This window comes from Phoca vitulina, unplaced genomic scaffold (genome assembly GCF_004348235.1).
Source record: "Phoca vitulina isolate PV1807 unplaced genomic scaffold, GSC_HSeal_1.0 scaffold34, whole genome shotgun sequence".
NCBI classification, from domain to species: domain Eukaryota; kingdom Metazoa; phylum Chordata; class Mammalia; order Carnivora; family Phocidae; genus Phoca; species Phoca vitulina.
Genome location: NW_022589737.1, coordinates 2,072,727 through 2,086,306, shown reverse-complemented (window position 1 = coordinate 2,086,306; position 13,580 = coordinate 2,072,727). Strand labels below are relative to the sequence as shown.

General features: G+C 56.4%; 1 protein-coding gene across 4 annotated transcripts in view; it reads left to right on the top strand.

Annotated features, from left to right (window-relative positions):
* The window catches only part of KIRREL3 (kirre like nephrin family adhesion molecule 3), a 536,120-nt gene extending 522,563 nt beyond the window's left edge, over positions 1–13,557 (top strand). For 3 of the 4 annotated variants that reach the window (XM_032426386.1, XM_032426388.1, XM_032426385.1), the window contains 7 exons: positions 311–411; positions 2,331–2,529; positions 4,024–4,059; positions 7,455–7,562; positions 9,128–9,237; positions 12,449–12,535; positions 13,071–13,557. In XM_032426386.1, coding sequence (XP_032282277.1) covers positions 311–411; positions 2,331–2,529; positions 4,024–4,059; positions 7,455–7,562; positions 9,128–9,237; positions 12,449–12,535; positions 13,071–13,514 — 1,085 coding nt within the window. In that variant the 3' untranslated portion in view covers positions 13,515–13,557. The remainder of the gene's footprint in view (positions 1–310; positions 412–2,330; positions 2,530–4,023; positions 4,060–7,454; positions 7,563–9,127; positions 9,238–12,448; positions 12,536–13,070) is intronic. The other variant, XM_032426387.1, reaches the window with a different exon arrangement.
* The last annotated feature ends 23 nt before the right edge of the window (positions 13,558–13,580 follow it).

Below are 13,580 nucleotides of genomic sequence, written 5' to 3'. Positions count from 1 at the left end.
TCCGTTGGCACTCCATGTGTACGGCGCCGTGGTAAGAAAACTCACCACCTTTTATGATGGTTATTTATGTCTTCTGGGCATTCTGACTTAGAAGTGTTCACTCGTCATCCCTTGAGAGGGTTATGACTGACTGAACACTTAATTTATCTTTGAGTCCCCTGCCTTGCACTTTACCTTGCACATACAGGCCTCCAGTAAATGTGTGCTGAACGGTTGGATGAATGGGTCAACTTCTGAACCCCGCCCCAGAAGGGTCTAGCCAGGCACCTGCCTTTCCTGATTCCCTGGTGTGATGCTGTCTCCCCAACAGGACCCCCCATCATCTCCAGCACTCAGACCCAGCATGCCCTGCACGGGGAGAAGGGCCAGATCAAGTGCTTCATCCGGAGCACGCCGCCACCCGACCGAATCGTGAGTGCTCTGGGGCAGGGAGGGCTGGGGGACTCCCCTGGCGGCTCATCTCAGACCGCCCCTTACAACCACCAGGCCTCTGAGCTTCCCATCCTCCGTGGGGAAAATTCTACCTGCCTTGTCTCTCTGGGAAAGGCATCATGAAGACAGTGTGCTCCCAGGGCTGGTCTGCAAGTGTCTTTAACTCTGCTCTGCTGTCCAGATAACAGTAATAACAGTAATGCTTCCAACCAAGTTCTGTGTCCTAGGAGCAGAGGGGCAAGTGAGGGTAGCAGAAAGGAATGATAAGTGATTGCTTCCCTTTCCTGGGTTCAAGGCCAGTCTTTGGCAAAATCCTAGACAGAGTGTGGTTTATGGTCGGCAACCCCCTTTCTTCACCCCCCCAGAGTTCTCCTCTGTTGGCCTCCAGGTGCCCGTGGATTGCCCTGCCCCACTTACCAAGTTCTCCCCCCCAAAAGTATCATTCCATTGTTCCTCCCTTCTGCAAAACTCATCCCCGTCCCTGCAGTCCTTCTAAGGCCTCCTGAAGAGTTCACACTTGGGCCCTGCCAGGTGTTTGCTTTTGTAAAAGCCAGGGTCTTCACCCAAGTCCATCTGAAACCGGTGGGAGCCCAGGCACGAAAACAGAGAAGGGGAAGCATTTTCTAGCATTAATGGAAGTCAGATACTATTTTTAGTGGTCCCCGATGCCTAGCGTAGTCCTGATAGAAGACTGCCCCAGGGTCAACTCCACCAGGGAGGACGTAGGGGGTGCACACTGAGCAACCAGGGCGTGTGCGTGCCAGGGGCTGGGACGTTGAAGCTGTAAACGCTCAAGGTGTCATCCTGTAAACTCCGATACGGTTAGGGCATCACGTGTGTTACACACTTTTTCAGGCATTCGGCTCATTCACTGTCTGAAAAATTCACACACAAATTGCAAGAAGTCATACACAGAACCAATACCTATGTGCCCCCTGTTCCCTTCACCCTTGAATTTTTTTTAAGTTGTAACTGTAACCCATGCCCATCAGAATAATCCGTTCACTATTGAGCGTGTTCGCACGATCTTTCTTTTCATAGAGATCTAACTCTTGGCCCGCGGTTCTCAGTGGGACAAGTCCCCCTCCCCCCACCCCCTGCCCAGGGGACATTCGGCATTGTCTGGAGACATTTTTGGTTGTCACAATTCAGAGGGGTGCTACCAGCATCGAGCAGATGTTGGCCAGGGATGCTGCCAAACTTCCTACGATGCACGAGCCAGCCCCCACAACCAGGAATGTTCCAGTGCCAAGTCTGCGGAAGCACCGGCACCTCACCCACCACCGCCGAGGGCTTACCTGCAGAGACTGTCACATTCTCCCGGATGCCGCAAGCCGGGCCTGTGTGCCCGGCGCTCACATGCTGACAAATCCGGAAAGGCTCCAAGAAGAATTCCACTCTCAGCCTTAGAAACTAAGACAGGTTAAGATGGTCACGAGTACAACTCTTGGAACATATGTTTGTACAAAGGAGCAAAGTGACAAAACTAGGCTCAGTCACTCTGGGGCTGGTCTTCTTCTCCCACCTGCCAGGGCAGCCGAAGGCCCGCCGAGGGCGGGGGGCTCCCATCGCTGTCACAGGGTTCCCTGTCTGCCCGGAAGGTGTCCCAGGGAAGAGCCACAGAAGGCCCCCTGTCCATGGAAATGCCCTCCGGGGTGGCCCAGCCTTCGTGTACGCGTGCATGGTTATGTGCGTGTGTGGTCTGGTGTGTGTGTTGTGATGTGCGTTGATGTGTGTTGCGTGCACACGTCTGTGGCATGTTGGGATGTGTGTGAGGACCCGTGGGCATGATGCTGCTGGATGCGAGCCTGGCAGCGTCCGGCCTGGAGCAGGGAGGTGGCAGGGCGGCACTGGCAGGGGGGTGGGGGTCTCCTCCTCACTCTGCGCACCTCGGACAGGCCTGGTCCTGGAAGGAGAACGTGCTGGAGTCGGGGACGTCGGGGCGCTACACGGTGGAGACGGTCAGCACCGAAGAGGGGGTCATCTCCACGCTGACCATCAGCAACATCGTGCGGGCCGACTTCCAGACCATCTACAACTGCACCGCCTGGAACAGCTTCGGCTCCGACACGGAGATCATCCGGCTCAAGGAGCAAGGTGGGGGCCGCCAGGGCTGCCAGGGGATGACAGGACCGGCAGGGCCCCAGGCAAGGTCTTCCAGGGTCTTGAGCCAACAAAGCCCAGCTGAGGCCACAGGCAGGTTGAGCCCGAGGACAAGCCACAGAGCACTTCCTAACTTGCTCCACAGCCTTGGTCAGGTCACAGGAAGTGGCCCTCTGTGGTCCAGTTCCCCCAAGGCCAAGGCACACCAGGAAAGGAAAGGGGGAGGAAACCTGCTTAGGTTGGTGGTTCTCCAGGATGGTGTTTCAGGAAAAGGTGACCACAGAGCAAGCCAAGCTGATTGCCATGAGGAGCCTTCCAGCAGCTTCTAAGGGCCCTGGCTTCTGTGCACTCGGCATTTCCCTAGTGTCCTTAGGGGGGTGTCATCCATTGAGGAGTGTCCCTGCGGGGGTACACCAGGACGGATGTGTTGGGGAACCTGGCCCAGCCCATTAAGACAATAAGCCAGTCTGGTTCCCCAAAAGTCCCCCAGAGGGTGCTCATGCTAAGCTAAGGGGTAGTACTTGAGCTGCCCCCAACCCCTGGTACAGGTTCAGATCCCCTGCAGTTCCTCCAGGACCATAGAAGACCTATGGACCACTGTGCTCCGAAGGGGACACTGGCCAGAGGGCAGCGCTGGGCAGGAGGGCTCAGAGCTGCTGGGCGGGCGAGGAGGTGGGGCAGGAAGGCTCATCCCCCCTGTGACCCCGTGTACAGACTGTGCATCTCCTGGTCAGAGGGATGCTGAGAACTCTAGTCTCCACTTCAAGGTCTCACGCAGACCACAGGCTGGGAGCGTCCGAGGGGCACCGCAGGGTGGCTCTGAGCTGCTCGGCAGACAGCCAGCAGTACACGGGGCCTGAAATGGGCTGCAGATCTTGCCCCTTTGCCAGGGGGGCTCAGTCTATGGCAGACAGGGCGGTCCAGGCTCCTCGGCCCTGGCAGTGTCCAACCCCTCCAAGATGCAGGCGCACCCATAGGCTGTCAGGGCCTGGCAAGAGATTCTGGGCCAAGCAGGTGGTCTCAGCCGGACCCCTCGGACCTCAGCGCTACCCTGCGGATCAGTGTCTCCCTACACCTCTTCACTAATAGTGCTGCTTTGCATAATGCTTTGCACATAATTTGCATACTATCATCCACACATCATCCTAAACCCTCCCAGTCCCCCGTTGCTTGCCCTCCATGTCTTCCCCTGAGTGCCCCCACCCCCATGCCCTCCCCTTAGTGTTCTCACCCCACCCTCTCCAGACAGCCCCCCTCCTCCCAAGCCTTAACTTCTCTCTCTGGTCCCTACCCCTCTGGAGTCTCTTCTAAGTCAGTCTGAAAGAACGCCCAGTTCAGTTCAGCTAGCCTGGGTCTGTTGGGTGGTCCCGGAAACATGAGAGAGGAGGGAGCCCCTCATCCCGATCCCCACCAGGTGGCCGGCCCCAGGCCCACCCCACCCTGGCCAGCCAGGCCCTGGCTGTGGACGCTTGCTTTATTTCCAAACAGGTTCGGAAATGAAGTCGGGAGCCGGGCTGGAAGCAGGTACGGAAGGAGACATGAGAACTCCCCGGGCTGGGAGGAAGGGACCTCTGGGCTAGTGGGGGAGGGACCCTAAAGGCCACTAACTTCTCTGCCCTCCCCCCACCTCCAGGCTTTAGTGCAGCCAGAGCAGGAGAGGGGTTCCCAGCCAGCTCGGGGCTAGAGACCCCAGAGACCTATCTCCTCAGTCGCCGATGCCAGAGCCCACAGGCTGCGGGCAGCCCAGGACACCGGCTCTCACTCCTCTCCCTCTGTCCTCCCATCCCGTCTCTTCGGAAACCCTGGATCCTCCCCTCTGGGTTCAGCTCGCCCCTGGCCTGGCCTCCCTCTGTTTCCAGGCTCTCCCAGACTCTTCCCGCTTCTCAACATCATCACCAGCTTGGCCATGCTTCCCAGGACGCCAGGGCCTCCCAGCCCCTGGGCCTGCATAATCCATGCTAATCCATGCTTTCTGCTCGCTGCCTCCTCCCCCTACTCCTGCCTGCCTTTCCCCCAGCGAAGTGTCATCCACCCCCGGGCTGAGGCTGCGGGGCAGTGCCTCCCTCCCCACATGCCCAGCAGCAAGGTGGTCCTCAGGCTCCCAGGGTTGAGTTGCTCTGTCTTAGGATCCCACACGCGACAACTGCCTCCACTCTCCAAGCAGAAACCCAAAAAGAGAATCAGGACGTTGCAAGCCAGACTCCAGGGGGCCGACAAGGGCCATGAGCAAGATGTGGGGGTCCTCTGCCACATGGACCCTGAAGGAGCTAGGGCCCGCCAGTCCCTTCATCAAGCTCCTTGTGGGGCCCACACACCCTCCCCTCTGGGTGGATCTGCCCTTTAAGAGCACCCGTCCGGGCCCAGGCAAGCTCCCAGAGGAAGCACATGGACCCCTGCTGTATTCTCCCTCAGAACCACTCCTGGTGCGGGAGGTAGTTTCTTGTCTTCTTGTCTCCATGTCACCCGTCTGTTCACACTCATCTGCAGCTCCCTGACACCTTCCTTCCTGGCTGAGACTCCTCATGCCCAGTTCTCCTCCTTGTTAGGAGGGGAGGCTGAGCAGGAGGGCGGCTCCTTCCTCCAGCCCCTCTCCAGGGAACATCCAAGAGGGACAGCCTGCCCAGGCGGCCTTGGCCAGACCCCAGGTAGCCAGGCAAGGAGGAAACACACACAGGCGGGCTGCAGAGGGACTGCCACCCCAATGGTCCCCCTGACCCCAGCAGACCCTCCCTCTGCCCCAGCCCACCCACTCGGAGACAGTTCTCCAGATAAGATGGTGCCGTTTAACAACTGAAGGAAATGTGGCCTCACAAGATGCCAGGGTCAGAAGTCACCTTAGATACTGTTTCCTGGTCCTCTAGTTGGACGGGAGAGACAGCGAGTCCTGGAGAGCTTAAGGAACCTTCCACAGTCGTCCTTTGGCTTTGAGCTCAGCTGAGACAAGACTCGAGTTTTTCCAAGGAGACTTACTAGGAATCAAGGAGGAACCAAATCGAGCCCAAATTAATAAAATTCAAAAGTACAGAGCCAATGAGCTTCCAAAGCAGTTTTCCTTGCCTAACAGAATTAAAACCCAAAGACAGAAATCATCTATGTACCAAAGCAAGCTCATGGGTCTGACTGAGGTCTACTGAGGTAGGTCCCCTTTGTCACTCCTAACTGTTGAGACCAACCCAGACACCTCCCATTTTCAATCCCTGCGTATTCTCTGCACCCCCCTTCTCCTGTCCCCTCCCCTGCCACTCTCACAGCGGTCTCAGCCACCAATAGGCAGCTGATGAGTGCACTGTTGTGCACATCCAGCCTAGCCACCAACACTGCCCACCCCGGGCACCTGCTCCTCCCGCGAGGGGCCAACCCGCCGCCACCGCCCAGCTGCACCTCCACGGGCCAGGGCTGGACGGTTTCTTCCTCTCTTCCCCTCTTTAAAGCAAACAACAGCAATGAGAGGCTAACCCACAGCCCAAGATGAAGTCCCAGCCATCCTGCAGTCATCCACACTGACAATGTGGGGCAGGTTAGGGGGCAGGGAGCTCAGGCTCTAGAAGGAATTTTCTTCTCATTCAAGGTTCTGACCTTGCTACATTTCTCCTACCCCTCCAGAAACGGGAGCAAACACTTGACTAGGACTGGTGCCAGGCTCAGTTTCAAGGCCTTTCCTTGCAATCACTCATCGAAACCCTGTAACCACCCCCTGAGATGGGCATTGTAATGATCCCATTTTAGAGATAGAGAGGTGAGGTAAGTTGCTCAGAAAAGGTGCTGGCGTCTGGGCTGTCCAGAGCACGTGAACTTTGGAGGATGCTGTGTGATATAGCAGACGGAGCTGGGGAGCAAGAGGAGGCCGGGATTTGCCCTGGCCTTCTGCAGCTCTGTGTCCTTGACTGAGTCATGCGACCTCTCTGGACCTCAGTGTTTCCATCTATAAATGGGAGGTTTGGATTCAGCAGGCCGTAAGGTCTTCCTGCCCCCAAATTTTCTAATTCTATTCCCAATGGACTATTCGGGGCTCCAAGTCCGGTACTCCAGCCCACATGTAGCCACAGAAGGGCCAGGGCTATCTGGAAGAGCACACACACAACCCCCCACCCCATATACCTTCCCCATCCGCATCTCCACCAGGCTAGGGCACTGAACAGATAAACTCAGCAGGGAGTGAGGGGCTTGCCTAGCTGGAGTTCTGGGCCCCTCGAAGAGAGGGCTACCAGGATGCCTGGGGACTGGCCCGGGAGGAGAAGGAGCAGAACTGGGGGTGGGGGGCCAAGGAAAAGGAGCATTTCTCCTTAGAGAGGTGGGGGGGGAGCTGCGATCCTGACCGCCCCCCTTGCACCTAAGACTTGGGCCTCTGGCAGCTACTACCCCGATGCCCGGCAGGCCCATGAGGACAAGCTGCCTCAGGCCTGAGAACTCTCTAAAAGCTGGTGGTCCATGTCCATCCTCTGCACCTGGGAACGGGAAGAGAAGGCGAGCACAAACCAGGCAAACAAGGGAAGTGACCGTAGTCGTTTTTCAAAAAAAAATTAAAAATCCAGGACTTTCTACTCTCCAGCCCCCGCATGATAGACTATTCCTGGTTTAGTACAGAAGGGAGCTAAAGGGTACCCCAGCCTTGCTTCTCATCTCCGGGTAGCCCTCCCTGGCCCTCCCCTCCCCGTATCTGCTTGCCTCCCTCCCCACCCACCACTGCTCCCCTCTTCCCCAGTCCCTCACACCCCCTCCTCAGTGGAGGTGACCCCTGTTGGAACTCTGCTTGGGCCTGCCCAGGCCCCATTCCCACCCCTCCCCAGGCACTTCCTAGGAGGGCCTGAGTGCAGGTGTCTGGCCCCAGGGGCTGCCCCCGAGGAAACTGGGGAAGGCCCTGGTGGGGAGAGTGGGCTGTCCCCGATTTCCCATCGGCTGTGCCTGCTTCTCTCCCACAGAGTCTGTACCGATGGCCGTCATCATCGGGGTGGCCGTAGGAGCTGGTGTGGCCTTCCTCGTCCTTCTGGCAACTATTGTGGCCTTCTGCTGTGCCCGCTCCCAGAGAAGTACGGGAGGGAGACCCGGGATCTCAGGGAGGGGGACAGAGAAAAAGGCCAGGCTTAGACTGCTCCGGAGAGCAAGTAAGCAGGAGTGCCGTGAGCAGGGGGCCCTAACCCGCTGTGAGCTGCTGGGGTAGGGATGGGGTCTTTGGCATCTTCTTACGTGCAGTGCTTTGCGTGGTGTGTGGCACGTAGTGGGCACGCAACTGATGTGGAACTGGACGGAAGTGAGCTTCGTCTGCCAAGGCCGTCAGCCAGCACTTGGAATTGAGCACCTATGGCTGGATGGAACCGTAGAGAACTCTGGGAGGGGGCTGGGGGAGAGGTGGCTTGATCCTTGCCCTCCAGGTTCTGCTAGTCTAACCAGAGAAGTAGGTCAGCCACGCCGAGGGGGAGAAAAGCCCTCAAGGAATCCCTCTGTGAAAACTTTTAAAGGTCTGCAGTCACTAGCGATAAAATTCTGGCGCCCGAGCACTCTTGAGGAATCACGCGGAAATGGAGTTCCCGCCCGAGCGCAGCTCTGACGCTACTTGTCAAGGGCGCGACGCGCGGAAGTATAAACTGGGAGGACTGCGTGAAGGAAACCAGTGGGGGCGCGGCTTCTAGCCCCGCCTTTTTCTGCCACCAAAGGGGCTCGCGCTTCTAGCCCCGCCCTTTTTTGCCACCAATGGGGGCTCAGGCTTCTAGCCCCGCCTTTTTCACGCGAGTCTGGGCAGGCCGCAACAGTTCCCGGCCTCAGTTTCCTTGTGTGTAATAGTAAGGGATTGCGTGATGAGACTTTTATGACCCCACTGGCTCTAACGTTCGATGATCCTAAGGCACAAGATGAATAATCAGAGGCAGCCGACTCCCTCCACCACTTGGATGTGTTAGAAGAAAGCGGGGTGTCCCCAACTAGGTTTCCTCCACCCCAAGCCTAGCAGCCATGGCTCTCTTGCTTGCCCCCGGTGATGTGGTCTTGGAAGCTCCCTGACCACCCTCTCAGTGGAAATTATAGGGGAGCATGTTTTAGCAAGAGTCTTCTACAGAGCTCCCTGACTCTCAATCAGCTGCCTCCCCTAGAAGCCCGTAAAGTCTCCACCACCGAAGCATTGACCCAAGAGCTGGACCGCCACGTGTCAGGGATGTGTCTGCTTTGGGCGGGGGATGGACCATGGGACCCTGAAGCCCCTTCTGACAGTAAGATTAGCGATTCTCTGAATGGAGAGAGAAGAGCCTGGTAGAGTAGGCCAGGGAAGACTTCTAGAAGGAGGATAAAAAGGACCTAGCTCTGTGAGGCAGATGAACGGACGAGGATGGCCTCTCAAGCCAGGGCAGCAGAGTGGAAGGCTGAGGTGCACCTAACACGACCCACAGAGAAAGAGAGCTGAAGCCCCAACAGCCCACAGCACATCCAGACAGGTGTTCTACTGGGGCAGGTGGCAGGGGGGGGCTGGAGGCTACTGAGTTCAGGGGCTGGAGGGTGAACCCTGGGGGCGGGGGGGGGGGAAGTGGGGGCTTGACATCTCAGGCCCTGACGCCTGAGGATGAGGACTGAACCTGTCATCTACACTTTCCTATTTTACATCCAGATCTCAAAGGGGTTGTGTCGGCCAAGAATGACATCCGAGTGGAGATTGTCCATAAGGAGCCTGCCTCCGGCCGGGAGGCTGAGGAACACCCCACCATCAAGCAGCTGATGGTGAGAATGCCATCTTATCCCCACCCCATCCCGACCTCTGTGCCCCGAAGGTCCTGGTTCCAGAGGCTTCTTGGTGGCCTGGATGCTCCCGAGAAGCAGAGCATTGGTCAAGATGTGCCTTCCCCCCCATAATAGGTCAGGCACCCACTCTCCGCCAACAAAGAGTTATTGTCTGTCTGCTACATTGCACTTGGTGTTCTGGGAGACTCAGAGCCATCTAAGATGCCGTCCCAGCTTTCAAAGAACCTGACTGTTCAGTAGAGAGACAACACATGCATAAAGTGCCATAATATGTTGTCACTTAGTACATAATTCTATACACACATGAATATGATAGATATTCAGTACATGCCCTGCCCCTCCCCCAAACCCAGCCCCAAAAGTCTACAAGAAACACAGGTTCCTCTTTAGGAACCGGAGTACTTACCAGAAGCAAACTCATAACTTCACTTCTTCAGCAAACCTAAGCCTGCCCCTCCTCTTCCAGACTCCTGTTACTAGACCATAATCCACCCAGCTGTACAAACAGGAACCTGGCAAATTGTGCTAGAAAACTCTAGGGCATACTATGTCATGGTCCAAATACCTTGAGGGAGTAGCAGCAAGCCCGGGGGTGAAGAGCAGGGAGGCTACCTGTGCCTCAGTCTCCCCACCTGTGAAGTGGGGATGAAAGTCATAGCACACAAGGCCGTGGTGACGGCCGAATGAGTAAACCCATAAAGGGCTTGGAGCCTGTAGAACACAGTAAGTGCTCAGGACATGTTAGCCACTGTGTGGCTGTAAAATCACCCTTTCCCTTATCTGTCTCCGCTAGATGGTGAGCAAGCTGCCTTGTTCATCCCCGAGACTCCAAAGACTCGCAGCCCCTGGTGGAGGCTCACCAACGTGATTGAGCTGAACTGACATTTTCCTCACCGGGTCTTTTTCTTTCCAAATCTCATTCTCTGGTCCTTTCAGTTCCACTTCAGAAACTTTCTCAAAATGTGTGCCCTTGCCCCTGTCCCCTTATGACTTCCCCGATGGGGCCTCATCGTGGCTCCCTGGACTAATACCACAGCCTAGTGGTCTCACCACCTTTTTTTTTTTTTTTTTTTAACCACCTTATTCAATCCACCCTCCAGAGTCCCACAAAAAGGGTCCTTCTAGAATGCAAATTGGATCCTGTTACTATCCTACTTAAAATCCCTCAGTGGCTCCCCCTGTCTACTAGATAAAGTCCAACCACCAGGCGTGTCATCAGGCCCTTCATGGAGAGGTGGCAGCTGCTGGCCTTTCCAGCTCCATCTTCCTACTAAATGGACCCGGCCCTCCAGACATCCCAAAAACTTGCTGTTCCCAGCTTTTGAGTCTTTTATACCTCTGAGGCTTTACACAGGCCTGTTGATCTTGCCTATTAAATTTCACATTCTCCTAGGAGAATCAGCTCAAATGTCACTTCCTCCATCATTGTCCATGCTTGTCCCTCCCCCTCTCCCCCTCCCCACTGCTGGCAGAGCTACACACTTCCTGCTCTCCTCAAACATGTTGCATGCTCCTCTTTTATAGCACATTGCTGGATTACACGTCAGCTCCCCAATTATCTCAAAGTTCCAGAAGGGCACATTCCCAAATCTATGCGTGTCTGTTTCCCCCAGGCCAAACACAGTGCCTGACACAGGAGAGCAATTAATCTTACAAGAGTGGAAACCAGAGCCTAGATCCAAGAAGGACTGGATGTCTCTGTAGATGAGCTTCATCAAGGCTGGTGTGGAAGTATCCTGACCTGTCCTTCCTCCCAAAAAGGACTTTGAATTCCCTCCCATTGGGACATCCTGATTGCCTCAGAGTGTCTGCACACCCTGTAATCCAAACCCTTGAGAAAGAGTGGGCGTCACTCAATAGTCAGTTAAGAGGGTGTGTGAGGTGGGGTCGGGGGAGGGACCCTGGCAGAGGGACCTGCTGGGAGCCTCCCCTCCCCCACTCCCTCCACCCCCTGGCCCCTGTAAGGCCCCAACGTTGATGAGAGGTAGGCTTAGAAGTTAAATCTGGTGGGAAAGCCCTCCAATCCAGGCAGACACAGAACATTTACCGGAGCCCAACCGGAAAAAAGCAGCATCAGTGAGGGTGAAACAGAATGGAAACCCTCTGGCTGATGCCATGAGGCTCCAAAAAGAGACCAAGAAAGTGAGTCACAAGGGAGAAGAAACATCCCAGCTCAGAGAGTGGGTGGGAGGCTGTCCTAGATCATGTCATATGCAGAAGTGCCACCCGGGAAGCGTCTGTGTGCCACAGGATAAGTAAGCGTCACTGTGGTTATCCAGATTCATGTACGCACCGTGTGCCAAGCATGCTTGATTTTCCACCTTCCATCTAACTGTTACTTTCATTTTCAGTGATCGAGAGCTATGCCATTCCATTCATTCATCCAACACAAACATAACATTTGCAACAGCCCTACGGTCTATCAGGCACTGTGCTGGGCATGACAAATTAAAACAGTTACCTGTGATTTCACCCCAAAAGCATTTTGGTCAATGACCACAATAGACAAGGTGCTGTGCCAGGTGGGTTGGGGACCCAAAGAGAAGCTAGAAGTGATCCTTGCCCCGAGGTTCTGTGGCCTCTGTTAGGAAGGTAACATTTAGTACATCGAAGCCATTGCTATGAATAACAAGGGTGGCCCATGTTGCCGGCATCTCACAGGTAGTCCTGCACTGTGATTCTTTGCTAAGACCTTCACGGAGCCTAGCACTGGGTGATGAGCTGCCCTGCTGGGACCCCAGCCTGTGCCCTCTGAACCCAGAGGTTCTGTAATTATTTATCTACAGACCCAGCTCCCTGTTGTGTATAGCTCTATCTTAATGTCCCTCAATGTGTGTATGCCTGGCCCGAAATTCAGTAAATGCTCAATGAATTGAATTGAATCATCCAAGTGAGATCTCTGGAAGTCATGCCCTAGCCCAAGGGAAGAAAATGTGGTCTTAGCAAACTGCCCCCCCACACACACACACACACACTCTTCCTGTCTCTCCCTGTCTCTCAGGACGGGGATCCAGGAACAATGAGGACATCTGGGATCTCCCCATGCCCCCATGCCAGCCAGGGAAAGGAGGTGGGGAGGAGGAGACAGAGATGGCAACCTTCTTTTGAGTTCATTTCTCTATCTTTTCCTTGGGGGAAGTGGACGCTTAGCCCACCTCCAATCCACTGAGCAGCCATTTTCGGGTTGTAGATGGACCGGGGTGAATTCCAACAAGACTCAGTACTGAAGCAGCTGGAGGTTCTCAAAGAAGAGGAGAAGGAGTTTCAGAACCTGAAGGTAAGAATAGCCACAGGCTGGAAGTCACAGCTGTGGAATCCTGACTTCAGCCCTGATGCCTTAAGGCCCAGATCCAGAAAACAAGGACGGGAAACGAGGAGGCCAGAGGTCACCTTGAGGACAGGTGCCTATTCTCTCTCTCTCTCCCGGAGGTGGGACGCTCGCCTGCCCCAGGAGGCGGGAGAGTGAAGGCTGCGGTCCCACGGTCTTCCTCTCCCACAGCTTCCTCACAAACACCGTTTTTAAATTAAGTAGCCATGTTCTGGACAAAAACACAAAAACCCTTCAAGTTCGGCTTCTCAGCCGCCTTTGCCCCGGCCCGACCGAGTGACACGTGGCGCGTGGAGCGCCCCCTGCCGCATGCTCTCGGGCTCTCGCCTCCCCCTGCGGCCGCCGCAATCCCCGCCCGCCCCTCCCCTCCTTCCAGCCGCCGACCCGAGCCCGCCGTTGTCCCCTTCCTCCCCGTGCCAAGGAGGACCGCCTCGAAAGGCTGTGCCCGCCGGGTGACGCTGCTCTCGCTCTGGCCCCCTCCCAGGACCCCACCAATGGCTACTACAGCGTCAACACCTTCAAAGAGCACCACTCGACCCCCACCATCTCGCTCAGCAGCTGCCAGCCGGACCTGCGCCCCGCGGGCAAGCAGCGCGTGCCCACGGGCATGTCCTTCACCAACATCTACAGCACCCTGAGCGGCCAGGGCCGCCTCTACGACTACGGGCAGAGGTTCGTGCTGGGCATGGGCAGCTCGTCCATCGAGCTCTGCGAGCGCGAGTTCCAGAGGGGCTCCCTCAGCGACAGCAGCTCCTTCCTGGACACGCAGTGTGACAGCAGCGTCAGCAGCAGCGGCAAGCAGGACGGCTACGTGCAGTTCGACAAGGCCAGCAAGGCCTCTGCCTCGTCCTCCCACCACTCCCAGTCCTCTTCCCAGAACTCCGACCCCAGCCGACCCCTGCAGCGGCGGATGCAGACTCATGTCTGAGGATCCCAAACCGGCGCTGGGGAGGGCTGGGGAGGGCTGGGGAAGCGGGGGGGGGGGGGGGGGGGG